This window comes from Crocodylus siamensis, chromosome 5, assembly GCF_052110815.1.
Source record: "Crocodylus siamensis isolate JL-2025a chromosome 5, ASM5211081v1, whole genome shotgun sequence".
Lineage (NCBI taxonomy): Eukaryota > Metazoa > Chordata > Crocodylia > Crocodylidae > Crocodylus > Crocodylus siamensis.
The window spans coordinates 201,175,840-201,201,010 of NC_143399.1; the positions used below are offsets into that span (position 1 = coordinate 201,175,840).

At 46.2% G+C, this 25,171-nt stretch overlaps 1 protein-coding gene across 1 annotated transcript in view; it reads left to right on the forward strand.

Moving 5' to 3' along the window:
* The window catches only part of LOC149865138 (vasoactive intestinal polypeptide receptor-like), a 178,003-nt gene that overhangs the window by 44,766 nt on the left and 108,066 nt on the right, over nt 1-25,171 (forward strand). Inside the window, exon 2 of the mRNA XM_090047844.1 lies at nt 14,486-14,582. Within this exon, the coding sequence (XP_089903970.1) occupies nt 14,486-14,582 (97 nt within the window). The remainder of the gene's footprint in view (nt 1-14,485; nt 14,583-25,171) is intronic.

Below are 25,171 nucleotides of genomic sequence, written 5' to 3' on the forward strand. Positions count from 1 at the left end.
GTTTCATCTGATATGCTAAATTAGGTGTGACTAGAAGAAATCTCCAATACAGCTAGTGGTTGTCTTGATACTAAAGAAAGATAGATGGTGCTGTTTCTAGCATATGATGCTTCACTATGGTCTGAGGTTTGATTGACACTTCCCTCTTCACATCCAACAAAAATTGCTAGACTTAAGATGTGGCACTCACCTTTGGATGATTGCATGCTGAGACCTAGAGCCCTCCCAGGTCATTACAAAGATGACAGTAGTCACAGCTGTCTGCTTTCATTTTAGACAAATTAGGTGTGGATTTCATAGTCCTAGCAAAAGCCTGTGTGGTCTTTGTGGAGGGGAATCTTTATGTAACCTTTGTTTCATTAGTGTGTTTGCAGCATGATATGAATCCATCTGAGGTTTTTTGCACTACTGTGTAACACATTTGGTGCCGAGGTGACAAAGCCACCTTCCCATGCCACCTTATGGGCCTCACTTTGTTACCCCCTTTGGCCTCTCACCCTGTTATTTCGCCTGCCACACCTTGATGTTTTAAGTTGACAGAGAGGCTACCCCAGAGGGTAAAGCAGGTTTGGATGATAGGCCCTTGCCTGGTCCTCACTTTACTTTGCTGGGGGTCCACTGTCCCAGGCAAGTTCTGCCCCATGGGCTCTGGGCAAGTGGGGCACCAGCACTGGGTGCCAACTTCAGGGCAGAGGGGGGAAATGGCACAAAAACGGCAGCTGCCACCACTGCTGGCCCAGCTGCCACTACCACCCAGGGCACGAAGCTTCCTAGTTGCATCTCTGGTTCTTGGTCTAGTAAAATTTAGGGAGATCCGAGGCTATGGCGTGTCCCCCCCCCAGTCAAGAATTTCCCTGAAAACCATCATATACCCTGTCTAATACAAGGTTCCCTTTGATGACAACTAGAAGAGTGGTTTATTTTTCTGGGCGTCAAAATGTTTCTAAACGTCATTTGCCGTGGCTGTCATAGCATAATTGCCTAACAGGCAGTCTAAAAACCATTTTTCCCCCTGCAATCCCTTACTCATAGATTTCATAGATATTAAGGCTGGAAGGGACCACGGAAGATCATCAAGTCCAGCCCCATGCCCGAAGGGCAGGAAGTCAGCTGGGGTCATAGGATTCTAGCAAGATAAACATCCAATTTGCTCTTGAAGGTGTTCAATGTAGGTGCTTGAACCACCTCCGATGGCCGGCTGTTCCAGGCCTGGGGGCTCGGACAGTAAAGAAATTCTTCCTTATGTCCAGCCTGAAATGGTCTCGCAGTAGCTTATGACCATTTGACCTCGCCATCCCTTGGGGCAGTCTGGTGAACAAACATTCCCCCAGATCCTGGTGATCACCCCTGATAAACTTATAGGTGACCACCAAATCACCCCTGAGCCTGCGCTTTTCCAGGCTAAAGAGCCCCATGGCTCTCAGCCTGTTGTTGTAAGGTCTGTTTTCCTGACCTCTGATCATGTGCGTGGCTCTTCTCTGGACTCTCTCAAGCTTCTCCACATCCTTTTTGAATTGTGGAGCCCAAAACTGGATGAGTACTCTAGCTGCAGCCTCACCAAGGCTGAGTACAAGGGGAGAATGTCATCCCAGGATTTGCTTGAGAAGGATCTATGGATGCAAGCCAGCGTTTTGGTTGCTTTACTAGCTGTAGCATCACATTGAAGGCTTGTGTTCATCTTGTGGTTAATGATGACCCCCAAGTCTCTTTCTTCTGTAATGCTAGCCAGCTACTCAATACATACCCAATTGACCCAATTGAAGTAGAACCTCATAGTCCTACTTCCTCAAAAATACCACTGTCTGCGCTTGGAATGGTCCGACAATGTCACAGTGCCAAGTAGACTACTTTTAATTATAGACTACTGGGGGACTTTCCAAGGGCTATTAAATCACCAACCACTTTGGAAAAACAAACCTGTGGAGTGTTACAGAAGGCATACCTTAGCTTGGACACCTTTGCTGTCTTATAAAGACAGAAAAGAAGAGTATTTATGAATTATGAAGTTACCTGGAATCTTGATGATTACGCCCATTTTGTTTAGTTAGAAAGTGAGGAACATTTGTTTTGTCCTGACTCTGGGAATATGAATATACTTTATCGCTTGCCAACTTCTTTGTAGATCTTGGCCTGTCTCGTGGAGGTGATCAATCTTTTACAAATGCCTGTTTCAAATTAGCATCGGTGATGAAGTGTTTCAGACACACGCCTCTGAATTTTGAGATGATGCTTTTAATGGCAGATAGCTCTGGCTGCAGGTATAGTTGCAACTTCAGGCAACTTTTTGCAAGTTTAAATGGGAAATGTACATTAAGTTCTTTGGCTTTTCTCCTGAGGATGTTTTAGCATGACACGTTAGTGGTCTCTCTAGCCAGCAGTGTTTGAAGCACTGGTCTGAATGATGCTGCTGAGCAGCCATGCAGTTATTGGAGCACAGGATTGGGAGAACTGAGTCCTGGACTCATCTGTGCTTCTGACTTTTTGGAGAGCCCTGGCCACGGAGAAATCCCATTGAAGGTAGCGGGTCTGTTTGTTCTGGATTGCTGACACGAGCAAGCCGTCTTCCAGAGTCCCACGGCGAAGCAGAAAAAACAACTCAGATCCACATTCATTGGTGAAAACTCAGAAAGATTTATTGTCATTGAACAGCATTTTAGCTGGTCTGATTAACTGGCAGTTCAACTTAGTGAAGCTTGTCCATGACGGGTAGACACATCATACGTTTTTCACATTCTCCTAGATCTCTGAGGGACAGATCTCCCAACCCCTGTATTTGTACTTGTGTGCCCCCCATCGCATGCCAGTTCTTCTCGCTCTCTCTCTTTTGAGACGTTTATCTCTACTAGTTCCATTGTCAAATTTGCTCACCTGCACTTTGTTTCTTGTTCTCTGCGTCCATTAGTGAGTTCTTGCCCTTTACATTGGTCCTCAAGTTTTTCAGCTGCTGTTTTCATACTTCCTTCAGCGTCTCTTTGCTCATTAGTGTGTTTTTTATTATTATTTTTCTTTCTTATCGTGTCATCCAGCAGTCATGAGGCCCTCTTTCTCCCATACTGCATTTCAGCACTGTAGTGTAGCATAACTACAGCCTACCACAGCCAGAACTCCTACATCAAGAAATGTTTCGAGCATAATTGGGGGGAAAAAATGTCTGGATGAAAATTTAATGTAATGACTTGTATTGTGAATATTATTATTATTATTATTATTATTATTATTATTATTAACAAAAATAATAAATTGCAATAATAATAATAATCCCCCATGCTCCACTACCAGATCACGCACAATAGCACAGCATATGTCCAGCTTGCAGTAAGTAATAGTAGTAATAATAATATGATGATGATGATATTAGATTTTGAAAAGTCATAAGATGGAGTGGTTAGAGCATTAAACTGGGCATCAGGATTCCCAGGTGTGTGCCTAGATCTCGCTGGGTGCCATAGGCCAAGTCACTTAGGGGTATGGCACAGCCATAATGGTCTTAGGCAACTGCTTGCAGAGTACTGCACTTACCTGATGTGAGCAAATGTAGTAGCAGAATGCAGCCTCTTTCTTTTACATTTTTGCTACCATATAGTGTTGTTGTAGAGTCAAGTTTCTTTACTGACTTAAAAGAGGATGTGTGCATGGCATTGAACGAGTCCAGAACCTGCCCCTCTGAGTCCTACCTTACCTCTGTGCTACTGGTATGTAATACCCCCATCTCCAGGCCACTGAGAGGTGGTACAGTGGGTATCTTTCTTAAGTGCCTTGAAATCCTTAGATAGGAAGTGCCTCAGAAGGACCAAATGTCATGATGACTCCAGCCATGCCTATTTTTGGTCAGGATCCCCAACATTTTACAGCGGTTTTGTAGCAGGAAACAGGAGTATTAGTCTCACTCCTCTGCAAAGGTGTACATCTTGCAGAAGTAACTTTCCCAGGAAGACTACTCAAACCTCCTTTCTGCCTTGCTTTTGCCCCAAATGAATTGGGATCATTTGGAAATCAATGCAAGTCAAACTGAGCTTTTCTGCATATTTATGAATGAGAAAGTGGGAAATTTAGATAATGATCAGAGGCATCATGATCAGTTGTTGAAAGGGATGGTTTTATCTACAACAGCAGGGACCAGATTAGCTGGTCCAAAAGCACCCTTCCTGTCTTAACTGCTGTGCTGTCCACAGGAGCATAAGTAAAATTCTTGAAACCCAGGGTCCAATCCTCATCTGGTTTAGGTCCATTGTACAGTAGTTGAGAATGTGGCTCCCAGGTCTTGGTCCAAATTCCATCAGCATCAACAGGTTTTGGGTCATGCTCTAGTTCAGCAAATAGTTCACAGCTGGTGCTTGCACTGTTCAGCCCACCTTGGTTACAACTATTAATTAGACTGGTTGTCTAATTAAAATGAATCTAGTCTGCTGACACATTTGATTGCCCTCTCCGTGTGAGAGGCTTGGAGATTTTCCTTCCAGTGTACAACAATGACGGGGGAGATGAGGCGTTCACACTGTAATGAGGCAGCTACTTCTTGTCTTAACTGCCTTTCAGTACAGACTTCCTACTGCTCCCTCCTGGCCTCTGCAAGGATCGCTTGGAAGATGCCTAGCCAAGTAAATGACCAGAGCAGTATTTGTATGCTATTGCTGCAAACAGCCAAAGGGATATGGCAGAGGGAAGTAGTTCTTGCATTTTTATCGGCTCACGCAGTATACTCAACTCTTCTTTCCTCAGTTCACCTGACCCCAAATCATGACCTTTCCACATCACTGTAGATGCCTCAGCTCAGGGTTGGTCCATGGGCTTAATTTAATTGCAAGCACTTACTCACTCAATAGCTTTCCTAACTGCAGGTAGCAGACTGCACAGTAATCTTTGGACTGTTGTTGAGACTCAGTGGGAAGGAACACCCATATTAGATTAAACCTTCCCAGGATTATTGTGCATTGACTGTACTGGAGCTCAACGTGAATTATCGGCTACAGAATTTATTAGTCCTGGAACAACCGCTACCAATTTCTTGCCCAAATCTTTGGAGAAACAGACTTACCGGGTCTATGTGAGACCACATGCATGCTGCGACTAGACCCCTAAGGAAACGTAGTGAGTTTCAGGTAGGTGGTCATCCACATTGGATGGTCATTTAACCACCAATGTTCTTTAGACTAGCCAACTGCTCAAAATATTCTCCAGGGGAGCAGTTGCAAGATGCAGATTTGCCCAGCTCTTTGCCTGCAAGGTCCGCAACTTCTTGGATCCTCGTCTTTCTATTCTTTGAAAGGTGTCAGAAAGGCAATGCTAATATTCACTGATTACCTGCAGAGTAGGTACAACCCAGGAAGCAGTGAGACATGTTCTTACCATAACATCCTGCCAGTATGTTGTGGCTCTCTCGTGGAAGGACGTATCCAGGGGAGAAGAATGTTTAGCTTCCAGACTCACTGAAACCTTGGCCTGGCTGCCAAGATAGTCAATTGAGAGTGTCATTTTTAAGTTGGAAACAATTGGGATATGGAGGTGGCAGACTGGCCTTGTACCAGAGGTCTCAGCTTGGGAGCACATTACTTATCCCATCCTGCCACCCTACAGCTGACTACCTCTCCTGGGCAAGGCTAGCCTGAATCCTCCATCAGGGCTTAACCTTGCACCCACTCCCCTGTCAAGAGGGTGGCCATTCAGGGTTAGCTGACCTTTCACTTCCCCCATGTATGCTCCCGAGCAGGAACAGGAAATGTCTGGACCATATGGCTCAATCTGATTCAAGGCTGTGGTGCTGTTTTCACTGGCTTATTCTTCACCTTGGCTCTCTGCTTGATCTCTTAGCTTCCCAACCTAGCTTGCTCTCCATCTCTGCTCTTGGATTCGTGATTCAACTTTATTCTTAAACCCTGCTCTAGGATTAACCTCCTGGCTTCCTGGCCTGTCTTGTCCATGGGTTCTGCTCAATCCTCCTGACTCTGGTTGGCATCTTGATTCCCTCAATGGCCCCAGACCTGGCTGCCCTTGATCTGGCGCGACAGGATGGAAACAGTGAATATCCCTTGTCGAGCAGCAACTTTTATTCAAAGGTAGTCTAATCTGGAGTTGAGCTGATGGCCAAATGGTGAAAGGCTAGACATCCATGTAATAATCCTGTGAGCCATCTGGTCTCTCCTATGCTTTTTGTTTAACCAACAGCAGAAGCTGATTGCTTTTTATAGGGTCAGTATTACAACTACTCGCAGATGGAGAAAGGGCCAGAGCCTGTTCTTGAAGACCTTGAGGCCACATTTACAATGTCTGTCTGTCTGAAGAAACAGCCCCTACTCATTTGCTCCTGCTCTGCCTATGCCTAAGGCTGTCAGTTAGGCAGGGTAGGTACCTTAGAGTGGCCCTCAGCAGTCTGGAATATGCAGCCCCCTGTTGCCATAGGGTCTCCAGATGCAAAACACCCATGACCGGTGCTGGCCTTATGCTTTCTTAGCCACTTACCCTGCCTATCTGACATGCTCAGGTGCACACCGAGCCATTGTCATCAGCAATCCCTCAATTCAGGCATGATCTTTACTATGGCTTGTTGATGTGTCTTGAGATCACTTAGGAGTCTATTCCTTGAACCATAGACCCATCCACAGAAGTTGCAGGTTTTTCTATAGGGGAGGGAGGCCATAGGGCAGGATTTTTATCCTTTTCCTTCTTTTGCTCTCTCTTCTCTGCTTCAGTGGAGAAGTGGCACACAAAGTGGAAGAACGTGGATTAGGTGTGCTCTGCAATAAGCGTTACAGAGAAGCCCTGAGAGTCTGTCTTTGACCTCCATCAGTACTGGATCAGGCATTCAAGCCCAAATTTCTAAAGGCATTTCATTGGCTAAGTCCTATTGAAATAAATATGAATTACCTTCTTAAGATCTGGGCCTACAGGACTCATATAAAATATTTTTTTTAGGATTTCCAAACAACTCTGTTGCAAAAGTCCTGGACATTATCCCTTGCACGTACATCTACAATGTGTAGTAACTTTATAGTGTTGGTGCTTGTCCAGTATGAGACAGATTGGGAAGGAGAATGTGTTCTCTAATTCCTTCTTTCCTTATTTACCTAGTTCTGTGTTATCAGGCCACTCTTCAGAATATTGTGTACATATTGACTTACATAGGTTTTTTTGTTGGTTTTTTTCCTAATAGCAATAAAGCTTTTATTCAAAGGGAAAGATCATGCATTCTTGCAAGAAGAATATGCAATCCATAAATAGAAATATGCGTGCATTTGCCACAAAGGGAAAGGAAGACCATGACGGTTGTGTACAATGATCTCAGCCTTGTGCTGGTTAAAATAGTATACTCCATGGCGGTGTAAACTTTACTAATCCACATGGATCAATACTAGAGATGGAAGAATATATTTTGGAAAATAGTCACTGAAAAAATATCACTTAAGAGTATTTGAGGCTATGAATTAATTCAGGCTAAATTTGGTAACGCAGTGCAGCCCACACATTGAGAATAAAATGAAAAGCAAAATAATTTGGCTTTGAAAATTACCCACTTTTTAAAATGAGGGTACAAACAACCTCCACAATTAGGCAATATGTTTTTATTGATCCTCTGAGAAAACTGAACCATTTGCAAGTCAAGTTGGAACAGTTCCCCTCCCCCGCAATATTTTTGATTTTTAACTTATTTTAAGATTTAGCTTGCAACATGATAATTCAGTTATTTTTCACAAGCCCTCCCCCCCCAAAACAAACAAACAAAAAACCAAACCAAAAACAAACAAGGACTTAAAGCAAGAGATTAGGTAGCATCAAGAAGATTCATGATAAAGAGAAAAAGAGTTAATAAATAAAGCACTTTATGATTTTATCCCCAAGTACCATCCATACAAGGCAATTGTTAACTTAAAGAATTTACAAGCTCTTCTACTTTATAAACACGGCTGGAAAATAGTTATCCCGATAAATAACTTGCCAGTGGAACCTGTAAACAGCATTAAACATTTTTGTTCACCCTTTCTTTTTTCCCCTTCAAATTTATTTGCCTAATTTAAAAATGAGCTTTTTGAAAAACTCAGTTCATGAGATCCAGAATTAACAGACCCTTCTCTCCTTTTGGTCTTTCCCAAAAAGCTCACTTTATGAGATGCTTGCAAAGCACCTGACAATGGGACAGGCACGGAGGCCAGGTGACTACTAGGAACTGTGTTACTGATCATTTGGTGTTCGTTTCTAAACTTTATGATGCGGGATCTAGAATTTTTTTCATTTGTACAGAACCTTGCACAATGGCAGGGTGCCTGGGTTCTTTAGATGCTTTTGCAGCACAAATAATAAATCCAGGAAAGCCCAAATCAAGTTGTTGGTAATATTAGCACAACTGTGTTGCAAAACTATCTGCCCATCTTCTGTGCCATGGGTAAATGTATATAACATTATGATTTACACTTTGTTACTAATGTATCCTTATAGTATATACAGGATAAAAAGGACTGATATTTTGAGGTTCAATAAGAACACGTGCAAAGTCTTGCATTTATGGCGGAACAATCTCATGCACCGGTACAGGGACTGACTGGCTGGGCAGCAGCTGTGTGCATAAAAGGACCTTGAAGTGACAACGAGCTGAATATGAGCCAATGGTGTGCCCTTGTTGCCAAGAAGGCTAATGGCATCCTGGTAGGAGTGTTGCCAGTAAATCAAGGGAAGTAATTCTTCCCCTCTATTAAGCACTGGTGAGGCCACATCTGGAGCCTGTGTCCAGTTTTGGGCCCCCACTACAGAAAGGATTCATAGTTTCGTAGTTTCTAGGGTCGGAAGGGACCCGAGCAGATCATTGAGTCCGACCCCCTGCCATGGCAAGAAAGAGTACTGGGGTCAAACGACCTCAGCAAGGTGTTCATCCAGCCTCCTCTTGAAGACCCCCAGGGTAGGGGCCAGCACCATTTCACTTGGAAGCTGGTTCCAGATCCTAGCTGCCTTAACAGTGAAGTCACGCCTCCTGATGTCTAGTCTGAATTTCTCCTCTGCCAGCTAGTGACTGTTATTCCTGGTGACTCCTGGCAGTGTTCAAGGGAACAGGGCCTCCCCCAGTACCTGCTGGTCCCCTCTGACTAGTTTGTAACAGGCCACTAGATCCCCCCCCTCAGCCTTCTCTTGTGGAGGCTGAACAGGTTCAGGTCCTGTCACCTCTCCTCGTAGGGCCTGCCCTGCTGCCCCCTGATCATGGGAGTGGCCTCCTCTGGACCCTCTCCATGTTGTCCACATCCCTCCTGAAGTGCGGCGCCCAGAACTGGATGCAGTCCTCCAGTTGTGGCCTCACCAGTGTTGCATAGAAGGGGAGGATCACTTCCTTGGACATGCTTGAGATGCATCTGTGGATGCATGACAATGTGCAGTTGGCCTTCCTGACAGCGTCCCCACACTGCCGGCCCATGTTCTTCTTGGCATCAATGATGACTCCAAGATCCTTTTCTGCCTCCGTGCTGATGAGAAGGGAGTTCCCCGGCCTGTAGGTATGGTGCTGGTTTTTATTCCCCAGGGGCAGCACTTTGCACTTGTTGGTGTTGAATCCCATCCTATTCTCATCCGCCCACCCCTGTAGCCTGTTGGGATCCGATTGTAGCTTATTCCTCCCTAGCATGCCCACATTCCCCCACATCTTAGTGTCATCTGTGAATTTGAACAGGGTGCTTTTTACCTCCTCATCCAAGTTGCTGATGAAGATGTTGAACAGCGCGGGCCTGAGGACCGAGCCCTGGGGGACCCCACTGCCAACATCCCTCCAGGTCGAAAATGAGCCGTCCACCACCACTCTCTGGGTGCGGCCCTCCAGCCAGTTGGTGACCCATCTGACTGTGGGTGTCGACACCACAGTCCCCCAGTTTCTTAATGAGAACGGGGTGAGAGACAGTGTTGAAGGCCTTCCGAAACTCCAGAAAGACTACATCCACTGCTACCCCTGCGACTAAGGATTCTGTGACCTGGTCGTAGAAGGCCACCAGGTTGGTCTGACAGGACCTGCCTCTAATGAACCCGTGTTGGTTGCTCCTAAGCATAATCTCCCCTGCTGGCCCCTGGTGGACATGTGCCACTAACTGGCCTATAGTCTCCCGGGTCCTCCTTCCTCCCCTTTTTGAAGATGGGAACCACGTTGGCCCTCTTCCAGTCCTCTGGCACCACACCAGAGCACCACGAGTACTCGTAAAGCCGTGCCAGGGGTCCCGCAATGACCTCAGCCAATTCCCGCAGCACTCGGGGGTGGAGATTGTCCGGACCAGCTGATTTGAATACATCCAGCCCCTACAGATGTTCCCTGACTAGATCCTCACCAATCCTTGGCCTGGGTGCACCTCCCCTGGGGCCTGAGCGGAGCCCAGTGGGGGGTAATTGTTCCAGTCCCTGCTCAGGAAAATGGAGGCAAAGAAATCATTAAATATGTTAGCTTTGTCATCTGCTCTGACGACCTAATTTCCTAGAGTGTTTTGCAGGGGCCCTACATTACCTAGAACCTTCTTTTTGCCCCCTATGTATTTAAAAAAGGACTTCTTGTTGTCCTTGATCCGGGAAGCTAGTCCTAGTCCCATCTCTGCCTTGGCCTTCCTGACCCACCCCTGCATCCCAGAGCAATGGCAGTATAATCCTCCCTGGTGATGGCCCCTCCCTGCCATTTGGTGCGTGCCTCCCTGTTAGTTACGAGACATTCCCGGATGCTTTTGATGAGCCATGGGGGCTTTTATGCCCTCCTGCCCCCTTTGATCCGTGTTGGGATTACCTCCCTTTGGGCTTGGAGGATCATCTCCTTAAGAAGCAACCACTCTTCTTGGACACCTGGCTCCCCTCCAGGACCTCAGTGCCTCCCCAACTAATCTCCTTAGCTCTTTGAAGTCCACCCTCCTGAAATCAAGGGCTGCTGCCTTGCTGCAGGCCTTTGCCACCTTGCGCTGGATGGTGATTCCCAGCAGGCGATGATCGCTGTCGCCCAGGTGGTCGAGCACCCGTGGCCAGCACCAGGTCGAACAAGGCGTCTTCCCTGGTGGGGCTGTGCACCTCCTGGGTTAGATGGAGGTCCTGCATTTGGACTAGGAACCTATGTGAGCGGTCAGACCTGGCTGACTGCTCTTCCCAGCAGATGTCTAGAAAGTTCAGGTCACCCATGATGACCATGTCCTTTGACCTAACTACCTCTGTGAGCTGACTTGAGACTTTCTGGTCTAGCTCTTCCCCTTGTTTGGGAGGTCTGTAGTAGACCCCCACTGTTAAGTCTCTTTCCCCTTGACTGCCCTGTATCCTAACCCAGAGCCCTTCCATGTGCCCCTCCTCTGACTTTGTGCTACCTGGTGAGGATATGTATTCCTCCTTAATGCAGAGCGCCTTTCCTCCCTGTCCTGTCCCTCCTGTACAGCCTATAGGATGTGGACAAGTTGGAGAGAGTCCAGTGGAGGACAACGAAAATGGTTCAAGGATTGAGGCACATGACTGATGAGGAGAGGCAGAGGGAACTGGGCTTATTTAGTCTGGAGAAGAGAAGATTGAGGTGGGATTTAATAGCAGCCTTCAGCTCCTTGAAGTGGGGTTCAAAAGAGCATGGAGCTGGACTATTCTCACTGCTGGCAGAACAAGGAGCGATGGTCTCAAGTTGCAGCAAGGGAAGTTGAGGTTAGATGTTAGGAAGAACTTTCTCACTAGGAGGGTGGTCAAACACTGAAACAAGTTACCTAGAGAGGTGGTGGAAGCTCCATCCTTGGAGGTTTTTAAGACCGGGCTAAAAAAAGTCATGGCTAGGCTGATCTGGTTGGGGCTGGTCCTACCTTGAGCAGGGGGTTGGATTAGATGTGACCTCCTGAAGTCCCTTCCAACCCTCATTTTCTATGATTTTGTGATTCTTATCTGAGCCTTTGGGCACTATGATAATATAAGGTATAATAATAGTCTGACCAAAAAGAAACTCCTGGGTCAGTATTAACAATGGGAATTTCCTCATGTTTCAAGTTGCTTGATTTCAAGCTTAACTCTTAAGTTCTTGCTTTTCTTTGTGGAGTTATTATTAAGCACTTAGCAAGCTGCATGACTCTGGGGAAAATGTGCCAGGTAGGACTAGATCCCACTAACTCAGCATGAAGTTTTCACCTCCCGTTGGAAGCTCCTTGATGCCCCAGAATCAAAGAATTGGAAGGGACATTGGGGTCTGCTAGTCCCATGCTGTTGTCTATGATGAATTTGTCCAGGAGGACTCGAACTGAGTAAGGAAGAATATTGCATGAGCAAATAGGTCTGTTTTAAGACAGATGGGAGTGAAAGCATCTATGCTTAGTTCTTTTCCTTCAGTGATGCTCCTTGCCTTTAGCTTGGCTTAGCAGGGAACTCTTCAGTAAACTAAGTCGCAGAAAGGAAGCTTATAAGAAGTGGAAACTTGGACAAATAACTAAGGAAGAATAGAAGAGCATTGTTCCGGCATGTAGGGATGAAGTCAGGAAGGCCAAAGCACATTGGAGGGGAACAAGAAGGGTTGCTACAAGTATGTCGGTAGCAAGAGGAGGATTGGGAAAGTGTGGATCCCTTCCTGAATGAGGGAGGCAACCTAGCGACAGAGGATGCAGAAAAGGCTCAAGTGCTCAATGTTTTTGTTTTTTTTTTTTGCCTCGGTCGTCACAGGGAAGGTCAGGTCCCAGACTGCTGTTGGTGATGTTAGCACAACTGTGTTGCAGGTCAAGAGAACATGGCAGCACAGTTTGGGGAGGAGGTGAGCAGCCAACAGTGGGGAAAGAACAGGTTGGGGACTATTTAGAAAAGCTGGATGTGTACAAGTACATGGGACCAGATGGGATGCACCCAAGGGAGCTGAGGGAGTTGGCTGATGTGATTGCAGAGCCATTGACCATCATCTTTTGAAAACTGATGGCAATCAGGAGAGGTCCCAGATGATTGGAAAAGGGCAAACATAGTGTCCATATTTAAGAAAAGTTAAAATGAGGATCCAAGGAATTACAGAGCAGTCAGCCTCACCTCGGTCCCTGGAAAAACCATGGAGCAGATCCTCAAGGAATCCATTTCTAAGCACTTGGAGGAGGAGGAGAAGGTCATTAGGAGCAGTTAGCATGGATTCGCCAGGGGCAAGTCATGCCTGACCTACCTGATTGCCATCTAGGATGAGGTGACTGGCTCTGTGGAGGCCAGGAGATGGATGTGGTGTACCTTGACTTTAGCAAGGCTTCTGATATGGTCTCCCACAGCATTCTTTCAGGTGAGCTAAGGAATTATGGACTAAATGAATGGGCTGTAAGGTGGATAGAAAACTGGGTGGTGCATTGCGCTCAAAGAGTAGTAATCAATGACTGGATGTCTAGTTGGCAGTTGGGATCAAGTGGAGAACCCCAGGGGTCAGTCCTGTGGCCAGCTTTGTTCTATATCTTCATCAGCGACCTGGAAGGTGGCACAGAGTGCGCCCTCAGCAAGTTTGCAGATGACACCAAGCTGGGGGGAGTTGTAGATACACTGGGGGGTAGGGTGGGATTCAAAGTGACCTAGACATGTTGGAGGATTGGGCCAAAAGGAATTTCATGAGGTTCAACAAGGACACATGCAAAGTCCTGCACTTAGGACAGAATAACCCCATGCACTTGTAGAGGCTGGGGGCCGACTGACTGGGCAGCAGCTGTGCAGAAAAAGACCTGGGTGCTATAGTGGACAATAACTTGAATACGAGCCAGCAGTGTGCCCTTATTGCCAAGAAGGCTAACGGCATCCTGGGCTGCATTGGTAGGTCTGTTGCCAGTAGGTCAAGAGAAGTGATAATTCCCCTCTATTCATCCCTGGTGCGGGCACATCTGGAGTGCTATGTTCAGTTTTGGGCCCCCCACTACAGAAATTATGTGGACGAATTAGGGAGAGTGCAGTGGAGGACAGCAGCAAAAATGGTGAGGGGGTTGGGGGACATGACTTATGAGGAAAGATTGAGGGAACTGGGCTTATTTAGTTTGGAGAAGAGAAGACCAAGAAAGGACTTAATAGCAGCCTTCAGCTCCCTGCGGGGGGCGGTCAAAAGACATTGGAGCTGGACTGTTCTCAGTGGTGGCAGATGGCAGAAGAAGGAGCAATGGGCTCAAGTTGCAGGGAAGTTGAAGTTTGATAATAGGAAGAATTTTCTTGCTAGGAGGGTAGTAAAGCACTGGAACAGGCTCCCCAGAGAGGTGGTGGAGTCTCCATCCTTGGAGGTTTTCAAAACCCAGCTACACAAAGCCTTGGCTGGGATGATGTAGCTGGTGCTGGTCCTGCTTTGAGCAGGGGGTTGGGCTAGATGTGATCTCCTGAGGTCCCTTCCAGCTAATTTTCTATGATTCTGTGATTCCAGGAATAATCATTATGTTACTCAGCTCCTCTAGACATTTATAAAAGCATGTTGGATTCATCCGTTTTATCCTTTTTACTTGGCCCAAGAGAGAGAATTTCTCTGCAAGTTACCTGGGGTGTACCACAGAAAATGGATGAGCAGGTAATTAACAGATGTTCTCTCTCCTTGTCTTTTCTGCAGGTATCCAGCACATCTCCCGAGTGTACCATCAAGCAGGCAATTGAAACAGCACGGGAGACATGTCTGGCAGCACCCAACCTGGATAACCACACTTTGGGTAAGGAATGACTCTTGGGTTTCCTTTGATTGCAAGGCTTAGAGTATCCTTGCCCTTGTTGACCCTTCACTCCCTTCCTTACTCCTTAGGCTGTATGAACAGAAGGGCTGCAGATGCCAAGTACCCAGACTGAAATAATACTCCTAAATGGAAGCTCCATTTTTGCCGAGTACTTCCTAAAACTTCATTCCTACAACGAGGTGAAAACCTCCTAGTTCATGATTGCTTTGAGCTGAGTCTTGGCCAGCTGCTCCATCCATTAGTTTTGCCCCACCCTGAGGTGTGCTGCCTCTGGGTACAGGAGATGTAGGGACATGACAGAGAGATATGATTCCTCACTTTTTTTTCAGGATTCCCTACCCTAGAGACCTGGTCAGGCCAGACCTCTCTTGGCCTACTATCTGGTACCATGCAAACCAGGAAAGCCTGTTTCATGGGTGGGTTGTTGGCGACTAAACAGGCACCCCCACCTGGGCTTACCTGGGTGAGGAGGGTGTGTGGACACTCAGCAGGACTGAAAACCACTCTGTCAAAGGGTGGATGAGCTCCCTGTGAGCCAGCAGCCATCCATACCTGGAGAGGAGATGGATGCTAGCAGTCACCAATGATGCACAGCATCAAAGATGCCCCAGTGGTCACAGCAGCCTGAGGACTGACCTATCTACGCCAAAGGCAAATGTGTAGAAGCTAATATCCCCCATGCTCCACTACAATGCCCTGCTATTGTGTGAGACCTATGTCCAGCTCGCAGGAAGGTCAGGGTAGGAACTTTTTGCATATCCCTGCAAAGCTGCTGTGAAGATAAACTACCCAATAATATCCATTAACAAGACTCGCCTAGAAATCCTAGGCAAGGAGTAAAACATGTTGCTGTGTGGGGTTTCATCATATTCACTTCATCTGTCCTGCTAGCATCATCAGTAATGCAACAGGAGTTAGTGAAGTGTGTGTAACATGCCCTTTTCAGGTACCTGCTGTGAATCACAGACCCTGTTCTTATGATTAAAGACGGCTTCAGGAGCAGTGATGGATGTACGGGCAGTTCAAACCAACAGCTGGGTCACTGTGGGAAGGGCTGGAGAAAATTGTTCTGTGCTTGCAATATACTTCTGTATCTTGTACTACAGAAGTTGAATCTTGTGAACAGATCAGGTTGTTTGTTATGTGCCTTTAGACATTGACTCTTAATTAGGCTAGAGACATGCCATGGCATTCTGCATACTGATTTATTATTGGTATAAGCATGCATATGTGCCAAGTTCATTCCTGATGTAACCCTGCTGACTGCAGGGAGCAGTCAAATAACTCCTTTGTTTTCACCTGCCACTGCCAGCTCAGGTGTTCATCGGCCTTAAAGACATCACAGATACCAGAATGCATGAAAAACAGAGCTGAGTCAGTCGCATGCCATGTTTGGTTGACAAAGAAATGCCCAGTTGCCTTTAAAGGTGTTTGTTTAGCCTCTTAGTGAAATGTAGCTGCATTTCAGACCCTTATTTCAAAATGCAAAATCAAAACATTGCATTTTCTTGTTTCTTGGGAAGAGCCATAAGGGGGGTTGTTGGTTGGTTGTTGGGTGGGGGGGTTTGTTTGTTTTTTAGTTTTGAGGGTGATTTTTGGGGGGACGTGTGTTTGTTTGGGGTTTTTTTTAGGGCTGCTTTTTTTTTTTTTTTTTTTTTTTTTTTTTTGAGGGGGTAGGGAGGCAGCTGAAGAAATTCACTACCTTTGACCAGGAATTACAAATAGTTTTGCTTGCTCCTAAGCTGTATTTTTCACTGACTGAACTAGTCGTTGAAGAATGTTGTCCAGGTCAACTGTAGTCTCGTGTTCAGCGTGGGAACATGGACTTGTGTTTATTGTATCCCACTAATATCCAAGGATCAGTAAGTTCCAAAAATAATTTTATTCTGATTGTGGCAAGGGGAGACATCCAAAAAGTGTGTTTGTGCAACTTGCACATTCCTCTGTGCCTACTGTGCTGCCTATGAGCACGGTTGGTGAACAAGTTCTTCAGTCTATTGCCCACAAATGCAACCGAGAGTCAAATGGCATTTCTGTGGATGGGTGACAGAGATCTGAACAGCCTTCCAAATAAATGCATGCACATGATTGTTGTTTAAAATAAAGACCTCTAGTAAAAAATAAAACAAAACCCCATCCCAGCATGTAATATCTTCATTAAACCTTTCCTGAGAAGCTAACAATTCTGGCATACAGGAAAGGAGAATGAAGGGAGACTGAGGTCCCGTGCCATGCAGACTGTAATACATTAGTGGTTGGCTGTGTGCTTTATCCTCCATACTTTCTGCATCCTGTCAGCAAAAAAAAAAAGAATCAGTTGTGGTTAAACAATCAATTTATTACTTTCCCTAATTAAATGAGTGGAATTAAAAACACACATGATCAGTGCAAACTGGAAATAACTATTGATAATGGCTCCTAAATCCAGTGCGTTGATCAAAGGGATTAATCTGTTTGGAGCGCTGGATAAGGCCAGTGATTAATTGTTTCTCTAGAGCACCCCATGGTGACATTCCTATTGATCATTTCCTCTGGCTGTACAAGTAGGTATCCAGTTAAAAGCAGTAGCAACTGTGTTTACATGCTTCTGGCTTTGGGTAGCCATTCATTATAGTGGATGTGTTTGTGTAGGTAGATTTAAAGCGAGGTCTTCAGAATAACACTCCTTGGCTGGTGAAAGGTGCCAGATTGCTGTTTTTGGCTGCAGAAGTCATCCAGGCCTGTAGACAATAGGAACAGTATGGATAGGAGCACCCCTTGTGCCTTAGTCCTGACTTGGCCATGAAAGTGCTCAGACTTTCTGTTTATATATGGGGCCAGTGACCACAGTATGGGAGGAGTCAAAGTGGGGAAGCATCTAGGTGTAGGGTGTTACCTGCTTAATCTCTCTCTTGAACCAGGGGGGCCTGATTTGCATTGACACCGGGGCTGTGTCTACCTTGCTATCAGCAGTGTGATTCCATGTGTAGAGGTATCCATCTTAACTTTAATCTAGCTCTCTAGTAATCAATGGCTCAATGTATAGTTGACAGCCCATATCAAGTGAAGTGTCACAGGGTTTGGACCTGGCACTGGCTTTGTTCAATGTCTTCATCAATGACCTGAAAGATGGCATAGTGAGCACTCTCAGCAAGTCTGAAGATGACACCAAGCTGCAGGGAGCAGTAGATATGCTGGAGGGGGAGGGCTAGGATTCAGCACAACCTAGACAAATTGGAGGATTGAGCCAAAAGGAATCTCATGAGGTTCAGCAAGGACAAGTGCAAAGTCCTGCACTAAGGATGGAGCAATCTCCTGCACCAGGCAGGCTGGGGGCTGCCTGGCTGGGCAGTAGCTCTGCAGAAAAGGACCTGGGTATTATAGTGGACAATAACCTGAATATAAACTAGCAGTATGCCCTTGTTGCCAAGAAGGCTAACAGCATCCTGGGCTGCACTGGTAGTAGTGTTGCCAGTAGCATAAAGGATGTGATTCTTCCCCTCTATTCAACACTGGTGAGGCCGCATCTGGAGTCCCGTGTTCAGTTTTGAGCCCCCTGCTACAGAAAGGATGTGGACAAATTGGAGAGAGTCCAGCAGACAGCAGCAAAAACGGTGATGGGCCTGGGTGACATGGCTTATGAGGAAAGACAGGGAACTGGGCTTTAGTCTAGAGAAGAGGAGACTGAGAGGGGACTTAGTAGCAGCCTTCAACTACCTGAAGCGGGGCTTGAAAGAGGATGGAGCTGAACTGTTCTCAGTGGGGGCACAAGACAGAACAAGGAGCAATGGGCTCAAGTTGCAGCAAGGGAAGTTTAGGTTAGATATTAGGAAGAACTTTCTCACAAAGACAGCAGTAAAACACTGGAACAAGTTACCCAAAAGGTGGTGGAAGCTCCATCCTTGAAGGTTTTTAAGACCCAGCTCGACAAAGCCTTGATTGGGATGATCTAGTTGGGGCTGTCCTGCTTTGAGCAGGGGGTTGGACTAGATGTGACCTCCTGAGGTCCCTTCAACCCTCATTTTCTATGATTCAGTGATTCCATCTCAAGATCAATAGAACTGAGTTGTGGCAGCTGAGGTTTTGGCATGGACTATCTGTACTTTTACTCTTTGTTGATTTGTATTTTTTTTTTTGGCACCTGCTGCTTCCATTGCCTCTATGGCCAGGGACAGAAATGACACACAAACCAGTATAAGTGATTGGAAACCAGCTCAGATCTGTAACACAATAGAAGTTCAGTGCACATAAACTACTTTCAAAATGACTGAAACCAGTTTAGGATAAATCTGGATGGATGTAGAATCGGATTTAACTGATTTAGGATAAATCGGTTTCTTAAACTTCTGTCCCAGATCCCCTCCACATTCAAGTTATCTTACAGTCCCTCAGCATCCCAGGGTGCTTTGCACCTCCCCCGCGATCCTTCCCTTGCTGGGTTCACAGACTAAACTTGGCCCAATTTTCCTGCTCCAGTGGAGGAAGGAGGCATGCTTTAGTGCCCCTGAGCTTCAGGCCTGGGCCACTGCAGGCATGTGGCTGCATTTCCAGACTTAAAAGTGAATGTCTGGTCACTCGATTATCAGTTCAATCTATGCAGTTTAGACTAACCTGCAAAGACTGAATTGATTCATCCTTGGACTTTTTGACTGTCTGTACTTTACCTATAAGACCTAACATGTGCTTTGAACCCCTGCAGACCGAGTCCCCAGTGTTTCCTGTATCCAAGTGTGCAATGTTCTCTAGTATGATGGGAGAAGGTTTTCTATTCGTTATATGTGTAAGAGAAAGTGAATTTTGATTGTGATGCCTGTTGTCACTGAATCAGACGAGAAATACAGTTGGGTTCCATTGGCCATGGACGTATCCAGTGATTTGACTATAAAACATGCTCATTGCTAATGGTGCAAGTGTGTGGAGATTTTTCTGGCTTTACTTCCCCACGTTGAATTTTAGCCGGTCAAAGTTGGTTCCAAAGGGGACCTGATTATGATGCAAAAAGCAAGGTCTAACACCTACAGCTAAGGATCCAGCTCACCTCTGAGCCTTACTGACTCATCCAATACGAGTCATCTCCCTGCCACTGCTGTCTTAATGCTCCATCCTAGACACAATTTAATCCTCTGCATTTATTTATCGGCTAGTCCCTATCTGCAGGAGGCAGTTAATGCGCCACGAGGGAGCTCTTGTTTCACGTTCTCATTTCAAATGGAGGTGCACTGGGACCACCTATGGTGAACCAATGGCCACCTTTGCTTCCAGGGCTCAGCTCAGGCCACCAGGAGAAACTTCTCTAAAGCTGCTCATGGTGATGTGGCTTTTCCTCATCGTTCTCTCTCGGAAATGCTTTGGTTTTGTTTGCCATCAAGCCAAAAGAAAAATCAATGCTGTTTCTGTTATTTAACACTAGCAAACATATTACTCTCCCCCCATTTATTAATATTAGACCTCTGCTTTTTTTGACAGGTTTCCTAGCCAGTTTTACAGTGTCTTTTAAACTTCCCAACCCTGTTTCTTGGGAGACTTCAGTGAAATCCAGACCCCACCGATGTCAGTGGAGCTGGGGCTTCAGGTCCAGTCCTTGTTTTTCCAGCCTGTCTGTGATGCAGTGTAGCTAGTAATAAAACTACCAATGGCAGGGAATGCCACATACTTCATCATTTAAAAAAATCTCTTTTTTGTTTCTACCTGAGAATGAAATCTTGTCCCTTCATATTTTTTTTCCCTCCAGTAGCAATTATGTGCATTAGTTCTCTTTGGAGGGTTGGTTGTGAGATGTGTGGATGTAATTAATTTCCAGCAATTGGCCATCCATTAATTTCCAGGCATCTGTTAAGAAAACCCACAAAGGGACTTTGAAAACAACTCTAAGGAGGGCCCAGGGGTTAGGAGACTGCAGAAAGCTAGGTTTAAGACCCCAGCTTTGCCAAGGACTTGTACCATGGCTGTGGGGAGATCACTTAGTTTCTGTAGGTCACAATTTCCCTTCTGTTAAATAGGGATAACGGCACTTCCCTTTCTCAGGACACTGCCAAAAGCAAATACACGAAAGACTGTGAACGCCTTGGACACTACAGTAGCAGAGTCTGTATGCACAGATGAAGAAAAGGCAATGTTAACTCCAAAACGAGACTACCATGAATGCAAAGGTAGTTCCCAGCTAGGGACTGTGGACTTCAGCGTTTGTATCCTGTCCCTAGTACAGATGGCAACTTGCAGTCAATTTTCAGAGGGTGCTGGGCACCTGCAGTCCTTCGTACACTTGTTAGCAGATGTAACACCCCCTACCTCTGCGGATCTCTCTTTCTCTCCATTTATTGATCTCTAAAATGAAGATAATAAAGTCTGCCTCTCAGGGGTGTTGTAAGTTTAATTAGGTAAGAGTAGTAAACACTCAAAAGGCCTTTTGAAGCCCAGCTACAATTATGTTATGAATAGCGAGTCCCTTTTACTCTTAATTACGTCTTCTGTGAGCAAACTGATTCATCTGCATTTGTTATTTAGTTTGAGCGGTGCTGCCACTTCCTGTGGGATTTCTCCAGCCCTAGAACGGCTGAAGGGTGGAGGGAATGCATGGGTATAGCCCATCCTTTGGAGAATCTGGTTGCTTCAGTCACAGAGGTTCAAGACCAGCAAGGGACAAATGCCAATCTACTGTACCGTCAGCGTGGAAACAGCCCTTTGTACCAGTCTCAACAGGGAGCCACTGCAGACTCAAGGGATGTTATGGTTAAGGACCTACTAAAATTGTGATTATTGCAGATTTCATGAAAGCGGGCAATGCCTGTGAAATCCGCAGGAGGAGAAAATAATTTACTGAAAAGAAAATGCTTGGCCAATCAGAGGCTTGGGGGAGGGGGCCTCCTGTGATCTGCCCATGAACTGGCTTTTGGGCCCCGTGCTTTGGCCATGAACTCGGGGAGCGGCTGCCCCGAATTCAGTACGGGTTATTGAATGTACAACCAACTGTTGTGTAGTCAGTTTTCCTTTTGAGGTAGCTATGTAGAGCTGTGCACAGGAGAGCTTTAAATTACTAATAATAGGACTTATTCTGCCCTCTAAAGTAGCTCCCATCAGCCTCCACCGCACCGTGGTTCCCATCCAAAGCCACCAGAAGTTGTTGCGGTTTATGCACTGTATTTTGAGTAAGACCTTGTCTGAGGGCTGTTTGGCTTTGGATGCCCTTGAGAGAGATGCATGCAGCTCTGCTGGAGGATCCAGTGGTTCAAATTCAGCAAGACTCCAACTGAGTCAATGGACTTCCTCTGCATTTGATTTATGTGACCTGAGAGCCTCATCCAGACTCCCAGTTTCTCAGCATGAGAAGGTGTTTTTCAAGCCTTCTCTGCTGGAATGAGGTCCAAGCTCAGCAAGTACCGCTTACGTAGACTGTATGTACCACATACTGTCTAACTTATGCCTGCTTATTTTTGACTGGATGTCTTAAAGTTGTTCTACTCCTACTGCGTTACCACAAATGTTCACTTCCGATGCACTGCTGTTTTTCGTTTCATTGAGAAATCCGAGGTAGAAGCTGGACAGGAGCGTGGATCGGAGCCCACCTACCTCAATCCAAGCCTGCTCCCAGCACGTGCAGACACAAGTTAATGAAGGCACTCCACTTTGGAGCACCTTCATCTGAACCCTCGTGTAATGAGGGTTCAGGTTGTCATGGGATCGAGGCCTTTTAAAGCACTCTGCAGCCATGCACTTGCGTTTGGTCATGGCTGTTGAGCAGTTTCAGGGGAAGACAGGGCAAAAATGGTCATTTCTGTGTGTTCCTCCAGTGCTCCCATAGTATCCACAGGTGACATCCAGTCGCTAGGTCCTCAAGTGAAATCCAGCTGGGACTTCATTCCCAGGTCCCTTTTTCCCCATCCCCAGCCTGTCTGTAACGCAGTGTAACTATGGATAAATCTACCAACAGCAGAGAGGCACTTTCCCCGAGTAGAACTGAAAGCAAGTTTTTGTTCTCGTTTTGCTTTCAAAGGCAATGGCAGATCTCTGTCTAGGTGGAGTGCTCCACAGCACCTGAAGGCATGCTGCGGGGCATGCCACAAACCTTCAGTGCCTCACTGCTTGCTGACTTATATTAGTTTTCATTATGTAATGTTCCCAAAGCACAAAGGGAACAGGATTTTCTTTGAAGAGAAAGATTCCTCTTTCCTCTGACCCAGCCGGGTTGGATTCCAAAGAGCTGATCTTCAAAAGGAAGAGAATTTATCACCGAGACAGGCCTCTGCAACCCACGACTGGTCACTGACTTGTGTTTGTAATCTGATTATCTCATTACTCCTAATCAATTCCCCTTAAAATCTTGCATTTCTTACACCACGAGAATTAGCACCAGAGCTCCAGGATCTGTTGTAAGATTTGTCAGGCTGCCACGTGATGCAGACTTGGGCAGACTGCTCTCTGGACAGTGGCACGGAGCGGGAAGGTGCAATGAAATGTCCACATCCGAGGACAGGAGGGTGATCCAGGCAGATCTGGACAGGCTCAGCAAATGGGCGGATGAGAACCTGATGGTATTTAACACTGAAAAATGCAAGGTTCTCCAACTTGGGAGGAAAAACCCACAACATCCTTATAGGCTCGGCAGTGCTACACTGGTTAGCACTATGGACGAAAGGGACTTGCGGGTCATGATTGACCACAAGATGAACACGAGCCTTCAATGTGATGCTGTGGCTAGTAGAGCGACCAAAACGCTGGCGTGCATCCATATATCCTTCTCAAGCAAATCCCGGGACGTCATTCTCCCCTTGTACTCGGCCTGGAGTACTGCGTCCAGTTTTGGGCTCCATAATTCAAAAGGATGTGGAGAAGCTTGAGAGAGTGCAGAGAAGAGCCACGCGCATGATCAGAGGTCAGGAAAACAGACCTTATGGTGACAAGCTGACAGCCATGGGGCTCTTTAGCCTGGAAAAGCGCAGGCTCAGGGGTGATCTAATGGCTGCCTATCAGGGGTGCTCATCAGAATCTGGGGGAATGACTGTTCACCAGAGCACCCCAAGGGATGACAAGATCGAACAGTCACAAACTCTACCACGATCGTTTCAGGCTGGACATAAAGAAGAACTTCTTTACTGTCCAAGCTCCCAAAGTTTGAAATAGACTGCCGCCGGAGGTGGTTCGAGCACCTACTCTGAACGCCTTTGAGAGACATCTGAATATTTTATCTTGCTGGGATCCTGTGACCCCTGCTGACTTCTTGCCCCTGGGCAGGGGGCTGGACTTGATGATCTCCCGAGGTCCCTTCCAGCCCTAATGTCTATGAAATCTATGAAATAAGGTGAAGGGAATTTATTTGGAGAGCGGCAGGAGTCTGGGACAGCACGCTGACGCTTGGAAAGGTAGACCACGGCTTGGCAATTTACTCCAAGGGCCTGGAGAAGAAATACTTGGGTGTGAAGGACATGATCAAGAGGATCATATTAGCTTAGGGAACTCCTGACAGTTGGAACAAATGACCTGAGCCAGTGGAATGGCATTTTCTGCACTAACTTTCTGTCTCCTTAAGGCTTTGCAAAGCCATGAGCTTTCTGCCAGGTTTGGAGCTTCCTGAACTCTCATCAGAGTGAACAGGATTGAAGAGAGCTCATGAACTGAGTGGGAGCTCAAACTGTGGGCTTCCATTTTAAGTCACGGAGATCAATATCCCATTTTTTCCATGGGAAAAGTGACTTCTGGGAAAGTTAAAGGAATAGTAGCCCATATTTCGCACGTATTTCGCACGTTTGTGTGCTCAGTTCACAAATTTAAAACACCACATGCACAAATGCAAAAAACACGCCTGCCTTGGGACTTGCAAACTCATCTCCTTAGGTGCAGTTGTGCAGGGCATGGTTGCATGCCAATGGATCCCAGCCACTGTGCATATTTTGGTGCCTGGTACATTTGGTGCTGAACCTCAGCGAGGAGCGACTCCTGTGCAGAGAGAGCCATGAGCGTCTATAACTGATGTCCACTGTCGCAACTAGATTTGGAGCCTAGAGCTGCTGTCTCTTTTGAAGAAATCAAGATGCATGTTGTGATTAGATGTAGCAAACACATGGAAACTAAAAGTCAAGCTGAAGAAAGGTTAATGCAGTTTAAATGAGGAGTCTGTTTATGCACTGCCATCTGTTTATAGTGCAGCAAGATAAGAGATGGTTAATAGCTCTTTTCCTGTAAAAGGTGGAGCCACTTCTTGGATTTTACATGGGGCTGAGGTCTGCTAATGTACTCAGACAGTTGGATCTGGGCCGTTTTGATAGTTATTGGATTGGCAGCCATGAGGTCTGCAGTCTCCATCACCAGAACAGGTGCAGTTCAGATTTCTCAGATCCTGGTATGGGATTCAAGGAGAAAGAAGGCTATAAACCAAAGTAAGAAAAACAGTATCCTCATTAAGAAGGCCTCCAGCCTGATCAAACGACACAGTTCCTTTAATAGTCTGGGACAGTGGCTCTCAGCTTCATGCAGTGCCAGCTCTTAGCTTTCACTCATTTCCTACAGAAAAATGCAGGTGATTGAGAATTATTTTGTTGCAAAAAAACTCAGAGGGCGCATCCACATGAGCTGGCATGTGCACTTGCAGCAGCTCA